The following is a 23,087-nucleotide window of genomic DNA, read 5'->3' on the forward strand; positions in this document are numbered from 1 at the left end:
AAACAGTTTACTGTTTAGACATTAAATTACTTCATATTTATTTTTAGAAATTTGTTTGGGATATCAAGTCGGTTCCGGAAATGGCTGAAACAGTTTACTATTTAGACATTACATTATTTCATGTATATTTTTAGCAGTGGGTTTTAGATATAAAGTCGGTCCCGAAAGTGGCTGAAACAGTTTACTATTTAGACATTACAATATTTCATGTATATTTAAAGCAGTGGGTTTGGGATATAAAGTCGGTCCCGAAAGTGGCTGAAACAGATTAATGTTTATACATTACATTATTTAATGTATATTTTTAGCAGTGGGTTTTGAATAGAAAGTCAGTTCCAGAAATGGCTGAAAAAGTTTACTTTTTAGACATTACATTATTTCATGTAAATTTTTTCAGTGGGTTTGTAATATAAAGTATGTCCCGGAAATGGCTGAAACAGTTTACTATTTAGACATTACATTATTTCATGCATATATTTTTAGCAGTGGGTTCGGGATATAAAGTCGGTCCCGGAAATTGCTGAAACAGTTTACTATTAAGATATTACATTACTTCATGTATATTTTTAGCAATAGGTTTGGGATATAAAGTCGGTCCCAAGAATTGGCTGAAACAGTTTACTATTTTGACATTACATTTTTTCGTTTATATTTTTAGCAGTGGGTTTGGAATATAAAGTCAGTTCCATAAATGGCTGAAACAGTTTACTATTTAGACATTACATTATTTCATGTATATTTTTAGCAGTGGGTTGGGATATGAAGTCAGTCATGGAATTGGCTTAAACAGTTTACTATTAAGACATTACATTATTTATGTATATTTTTAGCAGTTAATTTGGGATATAAAGTCAGTTCCAGAAATGGCTAAAACTGTTTACTATTTAGACATTACATTATTTCATGTATATTTTTAGCAGTAGGTTTGGGATATAAAGTCGATCCCGGAAATAGTTGAAACAGTTTACTATTTAGACATTACTTTACTTCATGTATATTTTTAACAGTGGGTTTGGGATAAAATGTCGGTCCCGGAAATGGCTGAAACAGTTTACTATTTAGACATTACATTATTTGATGTATATTTTTAACAGTGGGTTTTGAATATAAAGTCAGTTACAGAAATGGCTGAAACAGTTTACTATTTAGACATTATATAATTTCATGTATATTTTTAGCAATGGGTTTGGGATGTAAAGTCTGTCCCGGAAATGGCTGAAACAGTTTATTATTTAGACATTACTTTATTTCATGCATATTTTTAGCAATGGGTTTGGAATATAAAGTCGATCCCGGAAATGGCTGAAACAGTTTACTATTTAGACATTACATGATTTTTTTTTAATGAAATAATCAGCCCAGGCAATATATCAAAGTTATTATTTAAGTAAGGGGGGGCGACATAGTGGGTTAACGTTATAAAAATTATTGTCGAAATTAGTAACATATCCAAGAATTATGAAAAATGATGAAATGTGAATTACTTGATTGGTGTGTTTGTAATGATATAATAAGCCCAGACAATATATCAAATATATTATATAAGTAGGAGGGAGAGGCATAATGTGGGTTTTTAATTATAAAAATTATTGTCGAAATTAGTAACATATCCAGAATTAAGAATGAAGATTAAATGTGAGTTAATCGAGTGCGTGTTTATAATAAAATAATCAGCCCAGGAAATATATCAAAGTAATTATTTAATAAAGAGAGGGCGATAAGGATGGTTTAAATTATGAAAAATAATTGTCAAAATTAGTAACATATCCAAGAATTATGAAAAATAATATGTTATTTAATGCATTAGTGTGTTTGCAATGAAATAACCAGACCAGACAATATATCAAAGTTATTATTTTAGTAAGTGGGGCGATGATGTGGGTTTAAATGATGAAAAATGATTGTCAACATAAGTAACATATCCAAGAATTATGAAAAATGACGAAATGTGAGTTGTTTGGTGTGTTTGAAATGAAATAATCATCCCAGATAATATATCAAAGTTATTATGTTTGTAGTGGGTGGTTGATAATGTGGGTTAAAAATATTAAAAATAATTGTCGAAATGTGTAACATATCAAAGAATTAAGAAAAATGATGAAGTGTGAGTTAATTGATAGTTATGTTTTTTATGAAATAATCAGCCCAGAAAATATATCAAAGTATTTTTTAGTAAGAGAGGCCGACAAGGATGGTTTAAATTATAAAACATTATTGTCGCAATTAGTAAGATATCCAATAATTACGAAAAATGACAAAATGTGATTTAATTGATTGGTGTGTTTATACTAAAATAATCAGCCGAGACAATATATCAAAGTTATTATATAAGTAAAGGAGAAGAAGATAAGGAGGGCTTAAATTATGAAAAATTATTGTCGAAATTAGTAACATATCGAAGAATTACGAAAAAATGATGAAATATTAGTCAATAGATTGGTGTGTTTGTAAGGAAATAATCAGCCTAGACAATATATCAAAGTTATTATTTAGTATAGAGGGAAGGGCGAAAATGTGGGTTAAAATTATGAAAAATGATTGTCGAAATAAGTAACATATCAAAGAATTATGAAAAATGATTAAATATGATTTCATGCATTAGTGTGTTTGTAATAAAATAATAAGCCCAGATAATATTTCAAAGTTATTATTTTATTCAGGAGGGGGCGATAATGTAGGTAAAAGTTATGAAAAATGATTGTTAAAATTAGTAACATACCCAAGAATTATGAAAAATGATGAAATGGAGGTTAATTGATTAGTGTGTGTGTGTAATGAAATAATCAGCAAATGTATCAAAGTTATTATTTTAGTAACGTTGGGCGACAACGGTGGTTTAAATTATAAAAAAATATTGTCGAAATTAGTAACATATCCAAGAATTACGAAAAATGATGAAATGTGAGTTGATCGATGTATGTGTTTGTAATGAAATAATCAGCCTAGAAAATATATCAAAGTTATTATTTTAGTAAGGTGTGCGATATAATGAGTTTAAATGATGAAAAATTATTGTCAAAATTAGTACCATATCCAAGAATTATTAAAAATAAAAATGATGAAATGTGAGTTAATTAATAGCTGTGTTTTTTATAAAATAATCAGCCGATACAATATATCAAATTTACTATTTTAGTAAAGGGAGAGGCGATAATGTGGATTGACATTATGCAAAATTAGTGTCGAACATAGTAACATATTCAATAATTATGAAAAATGATAAATGCGAGTTAATTGACCGGTGTGTTTGTAATGAAATAATCAGCCTATGAAATATATCAAAGTTATTATTTTAGTAAGGGGACAGTACAATTTTAATTTGAAAAAAAAATAGAATATGATTGTGCCTTCATTCATTCTGAACAAAACGCTCACATCATGCCTAGCAACAATATATTGCATAGGAAAAATGCTGCTGTGGAATTTCCACAGGTCCTACTAGTTATTATTATTATTATTATTATTATTATTATTATTATTATTATTATATTGACATATAGATGATTCATACAAACATCTCAAAACAGGTCAAAGATATGGCAAGTACATTCAAAGGCTCACTTATGCAATATCCTACACGTTTACTTATACAAAAATACATGCACCATATCAGATGTAAACAACAGAACGAAAACGTTACTTATTTTTTGTAAGTGTGCATATATTGCTAAAGTGTGTTGGTTAACTATAGCATTGATGTTTAACAAGCATGACAAAATGAAACACATTTTAAGCAAAGTGAAGGTCTAGATATTTTATAGACATTGAATAGGGTGACTTGACAACATGTTATTTGAAATCGGAAATGCAAGCAAGTATAACATTACGTTAGTTATTTAGTTATACATTGCTTAATAGCATATGAGACTAGTTGGCACACCTACTACTGTTTTATTTGTGCTTCTGAAAACAAATTTAAACTACCTGCTATCCGGTATTAATCTAGTCTTAAGTATTATTTGTACATGTATAACGTACATTGTATATCATTAATATACATCTATTGCGATTTTAAAAACTAATAGTTTTATATAAATTATTTTCGTTGAAAATTAATAAACATTACATTTTAAAGAAAGGTTTGGCTAATTTATCCTTTTTTTATAATCACTTTAATTACTCTTAATATCGAAAAAACTATATATCTGTATTTATGTGTGTGTGCGTGTGTGTGTGTGTGAGTGTGTGAGTGTGTGTGTGTGTGATGAGAATAATGGAAATAGTATTCAGCCGAGATAGAGTGATAAAAAAGGAACAAACAAAGTTGTGTTCATCAACGTTTTGTCTTTATTATAAGACTTCTTTGGAATATATTTTCAAATATTTTACTGTATGTATTTATTTATTCGATCCATTCACCAGAATCTTACAATAAAGACGAGATGTTGATGAACACATAACTTGGTTTGTTCCTTTTATGTATATATGTGTGTGTGTGTGTGTGTGTGTGTGTGTGTGTGTGTGTGTGTAAATGTGACAATAAAATTACATATAAATAGCATTACATATTAATGCATGAAACTCTATAAAAATAATTAGGCATACAAATAGTTGTTCGGTAGTCTTTGTTGCTTTTATATTTATATATATATATATATATATATATATATATATTTAAAGTGATGGTTGTGTAGTTCCAACGAGAGAAAAAATGTATATTTAAAAGAGTGTAGCCATCAACAATTGTGGGTTTTTTTAAAAGGTTTTCATCATATTTTTATTTTAAAATATTTTTATAACGCGTTTCGAGCTTAGGGTGTGCTCTCTTCAGATATTTTCGTAAAAAGTTTTTCTTTAAAATGGGAGTTTGTGGATATGCCTCCGCTGATATTAAATATGTTTTTCATAGTGGTGACTGGTGCGATGCGTGTGTTCAGTGTTTAGACATTCTGTCTCCAGCTGTAAGTGTTTCACTGTGACCGGTCAAAGTTAGTTTCAAAGAGTGTTTTTTAGTCCATATGGTGAAGGTTTTTATGGCTTCTTTAGGGTTCTTTTTTAAAGACTTTCTTTCCCCATGTATAGCATACACTCACACACAATCCCATACGCATACATATATATTCATGTACATGTACACATGCACACGCACACAGGCACACACACATACACACACGTACATACATAGAAATATGTGTAGGAGCATACATATATACACATATACATACCCACCTACACACTCACACACGTACTCGCATACATCCACCGCTAACAATTATTTTTATTTTTTTATTTTTATATATATATATATATATATATATATATACACTTTTTTTTTTTTTTTTTTTTTTCCCTACCAAAACACGCATGTATATATGCGCTTAATCATTCAGACATACGTACACGTACCCACACACACACACAAGTAAGATGGAGAATAATAGGTAGAAGATATATATACACACACATACGCGCACATACACACATATATGTACACACATATATGTATGTGCACATACACTCACAAACATCCACATACTATGTAGGCACATACACACACACATGCACACACACAGACATATGCAGGGGCTCACACATACGCGTATATCCATATTCACACGAACACATTTACCCACTCATACATGTGCATACATATGTATATATACATACATACACACACACATACATACGGATGTGTATACACTCATCCACCCATATATATATGGGCACATGCACTCACAATCCCACACACACACACACACACATATTCATACATCCCACCTTATGCATATATTGGTTGAAGTTTCCTTTCCAATCCATGCACATATGCAAACACCAGGCACCGCCAAAAATGGCCGCAAAATCAAGTTGTTGTTGTTTTTTAAAACGAAATTACATTTATTAAAATCCATTATTTCTGAGTAACTTTTTTTTTTTTTTTTTTTTTTCCAGAAAGATAAAACCCTGAATTTTATCATATAGAAAACAGAATAATGTAAAACTTTTTCTACTATTTTTAATTCAATTTTAAATGTTAAATTTTCCCAAAAAGTTAACAATTGACATTTTTTGTCTTGCACAAAAAACGTACTTAAATATTTAAAAAAAAGAGTTTTTGAAATAATTAATTTATTTATTTATTGTCTAACTAAGATTTAGGATGATTTTCTAAGAGAATATGCAAAAATATTATAATATAAGTACCTGAATTTCAAATAATTCCACTTATTCATATAGCTAACCAGATTTCGCGTCGATTTCGCGACTCTGTTTACGTTTGCGTCTGATAAGGAGAAAACTATGGAAGACCAAACAGGCCAAAAAAACTTATTTTTCAGTGACGAAAATTTCAATGTATTATTAAGCTGAGGCTGGCCAGTACCAGATGGGTGACCATTTGTATGCGTTTGGTTTTTAAGTTAAGCAAAACAAAAAAAAACAAAAAAAAAATTTTTTTTAATATTTATACGAAAAAAGCTATTTTAAAAATTTTTGATAAATAAATTAACAATTTTTTTTTTAGCGAGCCGAATAATGCATGACCATTATTAAACAGGGCATGCTTTGAATAATCGATACCAAAAAAAAAAAAAAAAAAAAAATTCGATAAATATTGTGCCCTTTGTGTTAAAAATAGCATCATTTTTTTCGATCCCGTTTGAAAACGTTTGCCGCCTTTCGACTACGGTAGACCAAACGCGCTGAAATAATTTTTTTTTATTCTGCTTTAAATTGCCCCCCCCATTTTGGGGAGCCTGGCCCCCACACACATACACATTAAAAACCAAACGCATACAAATGGTCACCCATCTGGTACTGGCCAGCCTCAGCTTAATAATACATTGAAATTTTCGTCACTGAAAAATAAGTTTTTTTGGCCTGTTTGGTCTTCCATAGTTTTCTCCTTATCAGACGCAAACGTAAACAGAGTCGCGAAATCGACGCGAAATCTGGTTAGCTATATGAATAAGTGGAATTATTTGAAATTCAGGTACTTATATTATAATATTTTTGCATATTCTCTTAGAAAATCATCCTAAATCTTAGTTAGACAATAAATAAATAAATTAATTATTTCAAAAACTCTTTTTTTTAAATATTTAAGTACGTTTTTTGTGCAAGACAAAAAATGTCAATTGTTAACTTTTTGGGAAAATTTAACATTTAAAATTGAATTAAAAATAGTAGAAAAAGTTTTACATTATTCTGTTTTCTATATGATAAAATTCAGGGTTTTATCTTTCTGGAAAAAAAAAAAAAAAAAAAAAAAGTTACTCAGAAATAATGGATTTTAATAAATGTAATTTCGTTTTAAAAAACAACAACAACTTGATTTTGCGGCCATTTTTGGCGGTGCCTGGTGTTTGCATATGTGCATGGATTGGAAAGGAAACTTCAACCAATATATGCATAAGGTGGGATGTATGAATATGTGTGTGTGTGTGTGTGTGTGGGATTGTGAGTGCATGTGCCCATATATATATGGGTGGATGAGTGTATACACATCCGTATGTATGTGTGTGTGTATGTATGTATATATACATATGTATGCACATGTATGAGTGGGTAAATGTGTTCGTGTGAATATGGATATACGCGTATGTGTGAGCCCCTGCATATGTCTGTGTGTGTGCATGTGTGTGTGTATGTGCCTACATAGTATGTGGATGTTTGTGAGTGTATGTGCACATACATATATGTGTGTACATATATGTGTGTATGTGCGTGTATGTGTGTGTATATATATCTTCTACCTATTATACTCCATCTTACTTGTGTGTGTGTGTGGGTACGTGTACGTATGTCTGAATGATTAAGCGCATATATACATGCGTGTTTTGGTAGGGGGAAAAAAAAAAAAAAAAAGTGTATATATATATATATATATATATAAAAATAAAAAAATAAAAATAATTGTTAGCGGTGGATGTATGCGAGTACGTGTGTGAGTGTGTAGGTGGGTATGTATATGTGTATATATGTATGCTCCTACACATATTTCTATGTATGTACGTGTGTGTATGTGTGTGTGCCTGTGTGCGTGTGCATGTGTACATGTACATGAATATATATGTATGCGTATGGGATTGTGTGTGAGTGTATGCTATACATGGGGAAAGAAAGTCTTTAAAAAAGAACCCTAAAGAAGCCATAAAAACCTTCACCATATGGACTAAAAAACACTCTTTGAAACTAACTTTGACCGGTCACAGTGAAACACTTACAGCTGGAGACAGAATGTCTAAACACTGAACACACGCATCGCACCAGTCACCACTATGAAAAACATATTTAATATCAGCGGAGGCATATCCACAAACTCCCATTTTAAAGAAAAACTTTTTACGAAAATATCTGAAGAGAGCACACCCTAAACTCGAAACGCGTTATAAAAATATTTTAAAATAAAAATATGATGAAAACCTTTTAAAAAAACCCACAATTGTTGATGGCTACACTCTTTTAAATATATATATATATATATATATATATATATATATATATATATATATATATATATATATATATATATATATATATATATATATCAAATAAAAAGTATATCTTGCTCTACTTGGGTATTTTGTACTCTTGCATTAATCTCGTTAAAATTTCATTGGCTGCTTCACCTCTGAAAAATAAGCCCCCGTCTTGGGTAGAGGACTGTCGTAAAATGATTTCACCGTTGCTTAATTAGCGTTAATGCGATGAATGAAATAATATTTCACATTTATTCCTTTAAAGAAAATGTATTCCCTTCGTTATATATATATCAGCTATATAAAATTCCAACGACGTATTTGTTAAAGCACTTAATAACTTTTTCATTGTCACCTGTTACAAAACAATTGAAGCCGAAAAAACAATTTTTTAGGTAAGCGAAAAAGCTGGGGAAAACTGCAACTTTAGAGACCATACTACTGAAAAACCGTGGCAACGGATTATGTTTGCAGACGACGGCGTATTATGCAGGAATAACTTATCCTTTGAACTTATTTACGAAATAACGAATTGTAAGGACTTTAGAACGTTTAATGAATTCAATGAAAAATTTCTTTTCGTTTTATTCTCTCTCTCTCTCTCTCTCTCTCTCTCTCTCTCTCTCTCTCTCTCTCTCTCTCTCTCATTCCTCATCTCTATCTATCTATCTCTATTTCACACTCTCTTCCCCTTTTCTTTTCTCTCTTCTCCCACTACACCAGTCGTCGATTAATTAGGTCATGACGCTATAAAACGATCTCTCCTTCCGGTTTTCTATTATAATAGATGACATCATGCATTTGTGATGTCATAAAAAGCCACACTGTATGACGGTATCGTTTCGTGGCACTGTCAAGAATATATTCCAAGTCACATGTAATGGATTACGTCATTATTCTGCAAAATCATCTACTGTTGTCTACAAGACAACAAGACAAGCAGTGCATTCACAGTTAACCAAGTATATTTCTTAACAAGCATCTAGATACGCCCCCTCCTGATGGTCTAGTGTCTCTATACTACTAAAACTGTGGATCTTGATTGTTTGTTTGCCGCTGTGCATCTCAAATGATGCCACTAAATAATGGCATTGTTCTGTAAAACGCAGGAGCATAATTGTAATATGTTGATGGCGTCAATAAATGGTGACGTAATCCATCAACTAAGAGGAAGGGGGAGAAGATACTTTATCTAGGCCAAAGAATCATTTAAATAAAGAAACTTCGGTATATGCATGTCGAACTGGGGGTGGGGCTGTACACAATTTCGAACTTAATCCTTTATCTAATTCACGAGGGTAAATTGTTTCTAATCTGACAGCCATGATTGAGTAGAAATGTTTATTTGTGTTATTTTTAGTTATTGTTAGTAAAGATTGAACTATTTTAACTATTAACTTATATGCTAATCTAGAAATGTGGTGTAATGGTTAAAAGAATTGCTTAACAATCAGTTTAAGTGATATTTTTAGAGAATTAAAGTTTCTACCTGTGATAAAACTAATAACATAAATGAGCACTTTTTCCTAGCCATGTTCTAAAGCACCTGAATAAGACCGGAGGTTATATCGACCGAAATATAATTACTAAGATACGAAAAGTAATCTAACAAATTCAAATAATGTGTTGGTTATATTTTTAATAAATATTCGAAAATACTAAATTCTTGAAGCATACAAATTGATCAAAATGAACTCTTATTTCCCTATTAAATTATCATTGTGAGTTTAGTCTAACTCATAGCTACGCAGAGGTTATGATAGAAACCTACTTTACAGCCATGTCTACTTTACAACTATTGTAAGATTGAATTTTTAATGCTTCCACGTAATACTATCTGAGAACCTTACTGCACTTGTATACGTTAAACAAAAATACCTCCTTCCCACCTGACTAGCTGATAATATACTAAGATATAATAAGATACTATAAAATGCGCTCCTACAACCACGACCACTAAGCGAGAATAATTATAAAATGAACGAAGATAAAAAGATATTAATAAAAAAAAAATTAAAGCGATGCGTTAGGTGTATCAGAAGCGGCCATTAAAAAATGACGTGATAAGAACTTAATTCAACTTACTATCTTTTCGAAGCTTATAATTACTTGAAAAATGTAAATCAAACCCTGATTTTTTTTTTCAATTAAAGGAGCAAAATTTTAAAAAGATAACAGGTTTAATAGCAAATTATGCAATATTTGTTTTTTTTAAAGCGGTTTTCTTTAAAAAGATTTGAAGAAAATAAACGACATTTAACTTACGTCGATTATAAAAAATCGATATAACTTCCAAAAAGTCACTTACCTATTGAATGTTTAGTTCCATTCTTCATTGTTCAGAATTTATCCATATTTATATTTTAAATTCCATGTATTTTTTAAATAAAAGGATTTTTAAAGCGAGGGTCGTAGAAAATCGTATTTTCGTAACGTGTTTTGCGCCAAGCTTAAAAGAGCTCCTCCTGCTACTATGAAATTTATCAAATATGGATTCGCCAAAAGGGCATAAATAATGTCTCTTTTTTATTGCGTGTGTTAACCAAAATTAGTATTTTTTCGTCATCCGTAGTTAAAAAGGAACGCACATTCACTTATAAGTTTTCCCCCTAAAACAAAAAAATCCAGTTCACCGATTTTTTTTAATTCTCTTAATGAAATACAGGAGTTTTTGATTGATATATTTTAATACATCTTTATCGACTGAATTTTTTTTTTTTAATATCTAAAAAAAGAAAACAATGAATGAAATAGAAAAATTTGCCGTCAGCGTCCGGTATTTACTTGACAATATAAGCATAACATGAGTTTTCATTTTTAAAAAAAATCAACGTGACTTTTTTAAAAAAAAAAAAAGGGGTGGGGTTACACTTTGGACATTACAGGTAAATTTTAAAAAAAACTATTCGTTTTTTTTATTTTGTTTCTTTTGTGTTGTTTTAAATTAGAATATTTTCTTTATTGAATTTGTGATATATAAAACTTTGGTGCATAAATTAATTATTAAAATTTTAATAGACATTTCAAAATGGGGGGTTAATTAAAAAACAAACGTTTGTTTAAATATTATATTTAGTTTATTGGAAAGAGCATAAAATTTTACATTGACCCTGAAAATATTGTAAAAATTGAAGCAATAGAAAAATTTTGATAGATTTTTAAAGTTTAAAAATTGAAAAATATTTAACTCGTAAAATTCAATTGATTTCATTACGTAAAAAAATGACTGCATGAAGGCGCGCCGGCATTTTGTAAACATTTTGTAAACACTGTTTTTTTTTAAATAAAAAATAATATTTCTATTATTTTTTAAACAACTTTAATAGTTTATTTTGGAAGTATATTTCATACAGAAAATAAACAACCCACTTTAAAAAGAGAAATTACGAGTTTTTTTATATTTTATTCGCAGTTTTCTGTTAAGAGTGTCAAAAATTCCTCCAAATTTCTGATGCGTCTATTGTATTACACAAACAAAGCGATGCGATGACAATTAGCCGTCAACAGACTGATCATGCCAAGATAGAAAATTCGGAAGCAGGTTGTAAAACGGGTGTCTGTAGTTTCTGGTGAAAGTAAGTTGAGAAAAAAACGAACGTTTCTGATTTCCACTGAAAAGTAAATATATCCCGGGGATACGTCAGGCTGACGGTCAGCGCCGTGATCATTCTCGTCGTTAGGCAGCCGACTACACTAGAATCGCCACATGACTCACAAGAGGATAAATAACAACAACAATAACAACAACAACAACAACAGCAAAGACAACTACGGCATATGAGTTTGAAGTACGGCGTTTGCATGGTTTCACATCTTCACTGTAGATGCGGAAACATTTTCTACTATAATGACTGCTTCCCTCAGGCCACTTGTATTTGGCATACGCTTCCTGCTTTTTATTTCCGCGACAGTGCCAAAATATAAAAATTAAAATGTGATTTGAACAAACATCTTGCTACTCAGCTCTCCACCCACGTTCCCCCTCCCCACTATAAATCTGGCACTATAAATCTGGCCACACTCTCACACTTCAGTGTCAATATGTATTGCTTGTGGTGAATTAAAGTAAAACAAATAAAAAAAAATTATTTATTTTTTTATTTGTTTATTTATTTATTTATTTTTTTTTTTTTTTCAGATTTTTGAAGGCAAGAAAAATACTTCCGGGTGATGGCGGATCAAACTTCGATCAACAAAAGTGTATCCTCAATTTCTGTAAAAAAGGTGCCCTGCAAGATTGCAAGTATTACAAATGAAGTGAAACATACGTCACAACGCCGTCTTCTCAACTTTAGAGGCTTGAGCAAGCGTTTAATAGGACGCAAGAAACTATTTCGCAATCGACGATGGATTGTCAACCTGGAATTTCTGTTAGCTATGGCAGGCATTATCCTGACGGTCCTTTATATCGAATCATACTACATGGCCGGTTACATACGTTTTGCTATGGAAATAATCATCACGCTCACGACTCTGATGTTAATAGTCTCTGTAGTATTGTACCACTGGACGGGTATCAATATTTACATGCTTGATAACGACCTGGAAAACTGGAGGCTCGCTATCACCTGGTCGAAGGTTAGCACAATCATTATAGAGATATTTGTTTGTGCAATCCAGCCGGTGCCCAAGTTTAAATCCATAGTAAGTTTTCCAAACGCTTTTGTATCAAAGCTTTTATGGTTATGCCTACCATTATGAAGTTACGTATCTTTTATATATTTATATAATAGTTAATATTATGTTATACCTACCTTTATGAAGTTACGTATCTTTTATGCATTTATATAATAGTTAATATTATGTTATACCTACCTTTATGAAGTTACGTATCTTTTATATATTTATATAATAGTAAATATTATGTTATACCTACCTTTATGAAGTTACGTATCTTTTATACATTTATATAATAGTTAATATTATGTTATACCTACCATTATGAAGTTACGTATCTTTTATATATTTATATAATAGTTAATATTATGTTATACCTACCTTTATGAAGTTACGTATCTTTTATACATTTATATGATAGTTAATATTATGTTATACCTACCTTTATGAAGTTACGTATCTTTTATATATTTATATAATAGTTAATATTATGTTATACCTACCTTTATGAAGTTACGTATCTTTTATATATTTATATAATAGTTAATATTATGTTATACCTACCTTTATGAAGTTACGTATCTTTTATGCATTTATATAATAGTTAATATTATGTTATACCTACCTTTATGAAGTTACGTATCTTTTATATATTTATATAATAGTAAATATTATGTTATACCTACCTTTATGAAGTTACGTATCTTTTATACATTTATATAATAGTTAATATTATGTTATACCTACCATTATGAAGTTACGTATCTTTTATATATTTATATAATAGTTAATATTATGTTATACCTACCTTTATGAAGTTACGTATCTTTTATACATTTATATGATAGTTAATATTATGTTATACCTACCTTTATGAAGTTACGTATCTTTTATATATTTATATAATAGTTAATATTATGTTATACCTACCTTTATGAAGTTACGTATCTTTTATATATTTATATAATAGTTAATATTATGTTGTACCAACCTTTATGAAGTTACGTATCTTTTATATATTTATATACTAGTTAATATTATGTTATACCTACCTTTATGAAGTTACGTATCTTTTATATATTTATATAATAGTTAATATTATAGTTAATATTATGTTATACCTACCTTTATTAAGTTACGTATCTTTTATATATTTATGCATTTGCTTATACAGGAATCATTCCTAACATAATAAGCAGATTGTTACAAATTTTGAAATATAGCTGCTAGGAGTTAGTAATCAAAATATGGGTTATATTTTGTTTACTTTAGTTCCATGCAAATGAAATAACAAAGTGTGGAAGTCTTACGTGAAAATTTAGATACCTCTGAATTTTGTGAAATTCTTACGTATCAAAACTCAATATTTCTCGGAATTCTGTTTCTTTGGAGTATCTAAAAATTTTATTGAACATAATATAAACACAGCTTGCCATTTGCAAATTCAAATATATCTAAATTGCATTGAATTTGACCTATTATATATTAGACAAAAATGAATCAAGATTACCTGATTTAATTTTTTTCTTAAGACTTTTTAGATAAACTCTTAAATTTTATACATTTTCTAGAATTCAAAGCATGACTTGTAGGTATATGCAAACTGAATGACCGATGCCCAAAATGTAGTCACATTTTGAACTCTTCCTTCACTTAAAAAAATTCACCAAAATTCACAAAATCAACCAACTTTATTGAAATTTTCAGTATTAATTCATTATCACATAATATAATGCATCGATTATTATTTTTTAAATCTTACTAGAAATTATTATTTTGTGTAAACAAAAAACACATTTAGTAAAGTTATAGTTTTAAATAATAATAAAAAATGTATGAATTTATTATTACAAAAATAAAGCATTGTGAAATAGTTTTTTTTTTCAGGAACATTACGAAAAAGGCCTTTAAATCCGTGTTAATAATATCGTCATAATTCGAACTAACGATATTATTATCAAATTAAGCATTGTTTAATCAATATTTTCACACAAAAATAAAAATAATTGGAAAAAATATTTCATGCTATTAATAAGGTAACATATTTAGCGTAAATTTTACATGTTTCAATGTTTCAATATTTTCCTTGCACGCATGAACGTGTAAACATCAGCGTAAGAAATGTTTTCTATAATCTTGCAAAAATATTGAATAAATATTGAAAATCATGAACATAAAAAATAACTTTTAAAAATTTAAAAATTCAAACAACGTTTCATACGGATGAACAGTGTTGAAAGTTTCGCTCCTCCCACCCACTTCACTGGTTGAATCATTTCTAAAATTTACATTCACACATTCGTAAGAAATAAATAAGACTTAAGTTTGTATTTTTTGGTTTGGGTGTGTAATTTTCATTTAATTAATCATTTTCTTTCAAATTAAAATTCTTGTTAATTATTAATAAATAATTGTTTTAACGTTTTCCAATTAATAAATTGCGACTTGTCATATCTCATGTATATTGTCCCGCGTTTTGTCCGAAACTAGATAACAATTTCTTGCAATATTTTCACACGATGCTGTAATTGTTTTTAATTTAACTAATCATAATCCTAATTCTAACCTTAATCTACAGATTAATTTATATATGAAAATAAATCGAACTCTAATCTGGCAGAGGTTTTTTTTACTTTCGTTTTTGTTCATTTTGTAAAATTATAATCTTTGATTTTAGAAGAGGGATTTATTATTGTGGTGTCCTTTGGTCATCAAACTTTAATTGAATAAAATTGTTACATAACTATAATTACTCTTGTTTTGTAAGATAGTGATTTCAATCTTGTTTTATGAAATTATTATATGTAAATTGCTACCAAATCTGCCAGTCTTTTAATACATGTGGATTTGCTAATGAATTGAATCTCGTGACACGGTAAATACCAAAATACAGTACGATTGGATTGTAGAACTGATCTTCGTTTTTAAACAATGAATCGATCCCCTAACGAAAATATCTTCTCTCTCTCTCTCTCTCTCTCTATATATATATATATATATATATATATATATATATATATATATATATATATATTATTATTATTATTATTATTATTATTATTATTATTATCTATATAATTATAAACCTCAAATGCCCTTGTAACAGGTGTTGTAACCCAACATCCGATTTACAACTTCTCGTGCATGCGTACATAAACATAAACCCATAACAGCATAAACAAATGGGTAAATCGCCGTTGTAAAATGTTCTTATTTTGTCAACAGGATAAAGTAGATTTATTTGTAAGAAAATTGTGTTAAAATAACTTAAGCGTAATACGGAAATGAACGATGTAAAAAAAAAGCAAAAAGTATTAACAATTGTTTACTTGGATAATTTAAACGCGAAAAAAATTGGGATGCTGAAAACGTACACAGTAAAACAATACGTTTTATTTTCGCGTTGATTATTTATTTGTAACGCAAAATAAAAAAAAAACATTTTCGAGCTTATTTATTTATGTTGGTAGTGTAAATCCGAAAACATTTTTTAAAGTTACATTTTATTTCATTTTCTATTTAAAAAAGATATACCAAAATTTGAATTTAACTTTAAGTATTATGGTATCTGTTCAGTGCACATGTATAAGTATGGCAAACCACTTATAATTCAATGAGTGTAAGCTTTTTTTTGTTTTAAATAAACAATTATAAGCAGAACGACTCATAGAAATCTATCTATATTCTTTTTTCATTTTAATATGCTTCCATAGAAATGAAGCGAACGTGCATCATTGGCCTTCCGTAAAAAAAAGTATTCATGTTCGATTTCTAAATATATTTTTATTATTATTTACTATTCAAAAACTGCATTGATTTAAAAAAAAATACATTTTTATTATAAACATAAAAATTGTCTGTTTATACATAATAAATTTTAAGAGGCAAGCTTTTTTTTTTTCACGAACCATACCAAAATCCAATCATTAAAAAAAAGAAATAATTTCGAAAATCGTTTGAAATTACACAATAAAATCTGTTAAATGTAAGAATTATATAATTTTTTAAAAGTTCGCAAAACTTAAATAATTTTAATATATTTTCCAACTTCTTTTTCTTTCAGAAAAGCGATAAAAAGCGTATAAATCGGCAACGTTTGTGATCCAAAATCAAATATATTTTATTTCATCATTTCAGTATATCTTAATATGTAAAAAAAAAATTAAGATGTAAATCTCTCAAAAAAAAACGAATTCTAAAATAATATATAATACGATTTTTTTTATATTATTTTATTTCAGTTTATATATACTTCAGCCGTTTTAAAGAAGTCTTTACAAAATAACGAAATTGATCAATTATTTGATTTTTGTGAGAGTTTTAAAAATCGCGTTGTTTTCATTTTTTGCGTCAAAATATGTAGAAATAACGTGCGGTTCCAATTTTCTCGCGTTTCGCTTTTTGAGGAATGTTGAAAAATTTACCGGTTTTACGGAGAGAGAAAAAATATGAGATTTTTATTTTAGAATCTTTTTTCTTGAGAATATTGCAAACATTATAATGAATCAATTTTATTTTACAAGTTTTTACTCTTATTATTTGTTATGAGAGTCGAAAATTCCGTCTTAATAAATCATGCCCAGTATAAATTCATTATAATATAGTCCAAATTGTTACAAATATTTCCCTCTCCGAGTATATATAATGAGAGGTTACATTCCAATGACTAAACGATTGAGTCAGCACATAATAATATTTTTATTCACTGTTTTTTACTATTATTTGGTATTTTATGCATTTTTTATTATTTAAAAAAAAAAAAAAATAATAATAATAATAATAATAATAATAATAATAAATAATGAATAAATAATACATAATAAATAAACATAAAAGAAGCAGTGTGAATTCTGTTTGTCAATTTAAATTTTACTAATGAAAATCCTCTAGAAACGAATGCAAAAATCACTAGAAATCCACCGACTGGTGGATTATTTGATTTTATTGAAAAAAGAGAAACTAACTTTTTCTTTTTTGTCAAAGACAGACCGATTGTTGCGTGTATATATATATATATATATATATATATATATATATATATATATATATATATATATATATATATATATATAAGAGCTAAGAGCAAACATATATATAAGAGCAAATATATATGTGTGTGTGTTTGTACTAAAAACGAGGATTATGACCTCCCCCTCTGTCTACACCCTAACTAACCGGCAGCTACCTGATACTTAATTTAGCACAAGAACCCTAAAAGTGGAAGCTTTTAAAAAGTTCAATTTTACCCCAAATTAATTTCAGGAAGCAGTGTGTCTTTGTTGCGATATAAGCATAGTATTCTGTTTGTCAATTTAAATTTTACTAATGAAAATCCTCTAGAAACAAATGCAAAAGTCGCCAGACTGGTTGATTATTTGATTTTATTGAAAAAAGAGGAACTCAGTTTCTCTTTTATATCCAAGACAGATAGATTGTTGCGTGTATATATATATATATATATATATATATGTGTGTGTGTGTGTGTGTATGTATGTGTATATATATATATATATATATATATATATATATATATATATGATGAGTATTGGCTGAAGAGAGCTTGATAGGGATATCTAAAACGGTCATAATTATCGGGCTTGAAAGCGACGGTACCAATGACTTATCTCATCTAGCAACTTTCTGTACATAAAATACAAAATATAAATACGCTCTTCTTTTTCGGCTTTTCCTTTCAATTGAGCACTCTGATTGATTTCTTTTTCCAAAAAAACTAATCATATATATATATATACTAGCTGTACCCTGCCACGCGTTGCTGTGGCTCAAATTGGCGCAATGGAAAAAGTTCCAAAATGAGAAAAAGCATGTTTCTTATAGGTTTAAATTTCCATTTTGCATGGGTACACAGTTTTTGTTGTTCCATTTTCTTAGCTGATATAGAGATTTTCCGGTTTGGTGACTCTTGAATATGTAACATAAATTGTCCATGTGAAAAAACAGTCAGTGTGTAACTGTAAGGCCCACAATTGTAAAGATTGTTCCCTGTGCTTTGTTGATGGTTATTGCAAATGACAATAAAATTGGAAAGTGCAATTTGCTAAAGTGTAATGATGTATCCGGTGGAATCATAGGAATGCATGGAATGAAGATATATTCATCTGTGAAAGGTCCTGTTAAGATTGCTGTTTCTATGATATTGTTTGTTATTTTTTTTTTACTGCAAGCTATGTGCCATTGCAAAGCTTGGATTGGTTTATATTTCACAACATGATAATTAGTACACCAAATTTCAGTTACAATACATGCGGTGGCATTCCTGGCAAATTGTTGGATAATTAACCACTTTATCTGCTTTCACAACAGTGTCGATGGATTTGTATTTGACTACCTCACTTGGAATTTTACATTTAATTATAGCGTTAAGTTCATGGGCATCTTTGTATTGACCTGCAAGAATAGCTCATTCACTCAGTCAAATGGAATTCTTATATTTTGAATATCTGCAAAAACATTTTAAACTAACTATTCTTTTGATGAAATAAAATTCCAGAAATTACAGAAGTTAAAAGTCAAAGAATTTTGCCCTTAACTCTGATCAGCTGGCACTTTTTCGTACCCAATTTTTCACAAGTGATGCAAAAGTTTTTGTGCGGATCGAACAGTCTGCAACTGTACATGCATATTTTGAGTTAAGTTTAATGTCTTCACATGGAACAAAAAAGTAGAGTATTTGAGGCAAGCATTTATTTCATCTGCTGGTGTTGATTGAAGAATAACAGGTAACATTTGTCTGAAATCTCCTGCAAGCAATATTACTGCATTCCCAAATGGTCTGACATTGCCACGCAAATCTTGCAAGGATCGACCAAGAGCCTCAAGTGATTTTTTGCGTACCATTGTGCATTCATCCTAAACAATAAGTTTGCATTTCTGCAATATTTTTCCCCATATTGGATGTTTTGGAGATGTCGAAGATGAGATTTTTGAAAAGTTGAATGTTTTAAAGTAGAATAAATAATTCTTCTACTTGGCGGCAAGGTCGCAGGTATTCCTCATGCAGCAAGGGCTAAGGCTATGTCATTTTGTTACCAAATGGCTGCCAAAATCAATTTAATTAGAAAGGTTTTACCAGTTACTTCTGGTGCTGTTCAAGGTAGCAGTAATTTCCAAATAACTTCTATTCTCACAGTCAGTAAATTAGGTGACTAAAATAGGATTTATCCATGTTTTGACAATGCCTTATTCACTGTAATTAATTTAGGAGACTAAAATAGGATGAGGGATTAGAGATGGACAGATAGAGAGGAAGATATATAGATAGAAAAGAGACAGTGAGAGGAAAATAGAGAAGGAGATAGAGAGATATAGGGATTGATAGATAAACAGAGAGAGAGGCGGAGTGTTAGAAACAGAGAGGGATGAAACAGAGGAAAGGAGAGAGATAAGGGAGTTAGAGAGAGAAAGGGGCTCAAAGAGAGATGGAGAGGGTGATATAGAGAGAAAGATAGATTGAGAGAGGGAAAGGGAGAGATGAATAGAGAGAGATATTGAGAGAGGGGGAGAGAAACAGAAGGTGAACTACACTTCACCGTTTTTTTCCTCGTTCAGTAGAGAAGAAATCTTTCGAGACTGAGGCAATTTTAATGTTTTGTTATTATCCAGAGTACCCCTTTTTTTTGAGTGGGGGGGGGGCTAGATTTTCCTCGCATTAGAAACCGACCGGGTTATCTGTACTTTCACTTAACAAATTAATAAAAGAAAAACATATTGTAAAATTTGAATTTAACAGGAAAATACTATTTTAAAAAATAGCACGGTAAGATAAGTGCATAAGTGCCACTTTAGGTACTCCTTGGGCGTTGAGTTCCATGGCGACCAGCATAATTATTTAATGGTCGCTCCCTTAGCCCCCCCTCCCAGTCAAGGCTAATGCATGCGCATGTAACATTTTTTTTATTTACTGACGTTGGCTTAGTAACTAAACGATTTATTGATAATTTCGTAACCCTTAAACGCATGCCGGAAGATTTAAATTGGTTCATTATTGTTGTAATGAAAAAAAAAAGTTTCATTCAACACAAAACCAAAAACACATATTAATGATAAATGATTTATTATTCTATTCATTGAAATTTACTAATTTTTAAATTAAAAATTAAAAAAAAAAAGTTAATAAAAAAATAGTTGCTTATGTGCGCATAAACAACTTGTTTTTTTTTTTTTAGATTAGGTCCACCTTATAATCACCCCCCTCCCCAACCTCCTCATATTAAGAACAGCTTCCGGAATAAACACCACTTTTGGAGGGGGGGGCTATTTGAAAAATGTAACTGATATTTGTTGTCAGCATACCCACCCGAAAATACTATTAAAAAAAAAAAAAGGAGGGGTTCAGTGCCCGTGGCAGAGAAGTAGATTTATTTATCAATAAAAGTTGCGGAGAAGTAAATTTATTTATCAATAAAAGTCGTCATTTAAAAAAGAAAATTGTGGAGGTGGACCTAAATGTTTTGTTTTCGCACTATTCAACAATTTGTTCATCTGCGCATGTAAATTAAAAAATATTTGCAAAAGTGAGAAGTTATTAGTAAATGATTTAGTTTTTTTTTTTTAATTTATTTATTTTTTTTTACATTAGATCCACCTCCACAAATGTTAAGAACGGCTTTCAGAATAAACACCCCCAACCTCTCCATGTTAACAACGGATTTCGGAATAAACCCCATTGGAGGGGGGGGGATATTTAAAAAAAAAGTCGATAAAAGTCGTCATTTAAAAAGAAATTTAAAATCAAATGTTTGTAAAAAGTGAGAATTTATTAATAAATGTTTAGTAACATTTTTCGGTGCTAATGCAGAGAGTGATTTGCGCTATTTTTTAAATCGTGTTTTTTTTTTTAATCAATTGCAAGGTTAAAGTACAGAATAGGTACAAAACACCCTCCCCCCCCATGTTAAGAATGGATTTTTAAATAATAACGTTATTATTTCAGCATGGATCACTCTCTGCATGAGTACCCATTTTTCTTTTAATATTCATAAAAAGTAAAACTTTTTTCAAAATAAATAAATAAATGTTTGTAAATGTGACAGATAATCGTTTAGTTACGGCAACGTCAGTAAATACAATATGTTACGCGCGGGGTGAGGTGGGAGACTAAGGGAGCGACTATTATTTTTTTTTCTACTGGTCGCCATGGAACTCAACGCCCAAGAAGTACCAAAATTTAATTTTTTGTCAAATAAATAAATTTCAAGCAATTTTTGCAATAAATAATAGATAGCAACTTCGTTAATTTTACGACTCGCCCAAGCATATTATAAACACCCTAACTTCCCCATGTTAAGAACGGCTTTCGAGGTTTATGGAAGGGCGTTTTTTTGTTTGTTTTTTTTTAACATGGGGGGGTTAGGGTGTTTATAATACGTTGAGGCATGTCGTAAAAATGAAACAGTTTAGAAAAAGTTAAAACAAACTTTTTTATGTAAACAATGCCGTGAAAATAAACTAAACAATTAAAACGTAATGTTTCATGAGTGAAGCCTTAACATAAATAAAATTTAAAAAACATAAGTACATAAATGAATTTAAAGTTTTAAAATATGGGATTATTATTATTTGTGTGTGTGTGTGGGTGGGTGTGTGTGTGCTAATGCAGAGAGTGATCCGCGCTATTTTTTTTAAATCGTTTTCCACGTTTAAAGTTTTATGATATGTTTTTATTCAATTGTAAGGTTAAAGTACAGAATAGGTACAAAACAACCCTCCCTTCCCGATGTTAAGAATGGCTTTTTAAATAATAACATTATTATTTCAGCACGGATCACTCTCTGCATGAGTAAGTTCTTTTGTTTTTTTGTTTTTTTTACTTATCGAGTTAACAGAAAATGAAATCTTTCGTCAATTCGTGGCTGTGAAATGAATCGAACCGGAAGTTCAGTTTTATCAACAGAACAGATTCGCAGTAAAAAAAAAAATATTTATTTTATTTAATATTTTAATTTTAATAAATCGCGAGGTAAATTTATTTCAATAACATAAAAACATACCTCGACTCTAAAGATGGGTTGTCTGAAAATTTCAAATAAATTG

General features: G+C 29.5%; 2 protein-coding genes across 3 annotated transcripts in view; one reads left to right on the plus strand and one right to left on the minus strand.

Moving 5' to 3' along the window:
• Nucleotides 1-23,087, minus strand: part of LOC145256286 (metabotropic glutamate receptor 7-like) — a 183,166-nt gene that overhangs the window by 59,974 nt on the left and 100,105 nt on the right. The window lies entirely within an intron of this gene.
• The window catches only part of LOC145256293 (small conductance calcium-activated potassium channel protein-like), a 76,177-nt gene that overhangs the window by 36,068 nt on the left and 17,022 nt on the right, over nt 1-23,087 (plus strand). For both annotated transcript variants that reach the window (XM_080115025.1, XM_080115015.1), the window contains exon 2: nt 12,556-13,061. In XM_080115025.1, coding sequence (XP_079971151.1) covers nt 12,588-13,061 — 474 coding nt within the window. In that variant the 5' untranslated portion in view covers nt 12,556-12,587. The remainder of the gene's footprint in view (nt 1-12,555; nt 13,062-23,087) is intronic.

Source organism: Euprymna scolopes, chromosome 3 (genome assembly GCF_053919585.1).
Source record: "Euprymna scolopes isolate OS-2025 chromosome 3, ASM5391958v1, whole genome shotgun sequence".
In the NCBI taxonomy this organism is placed as follows: domain Eukaryota; kingdom Metazoa; phylum Mollusca; class Cephalopoda; order Sepiida; family Sepiolidae; genus Euprymna; species Euprymna scolopes.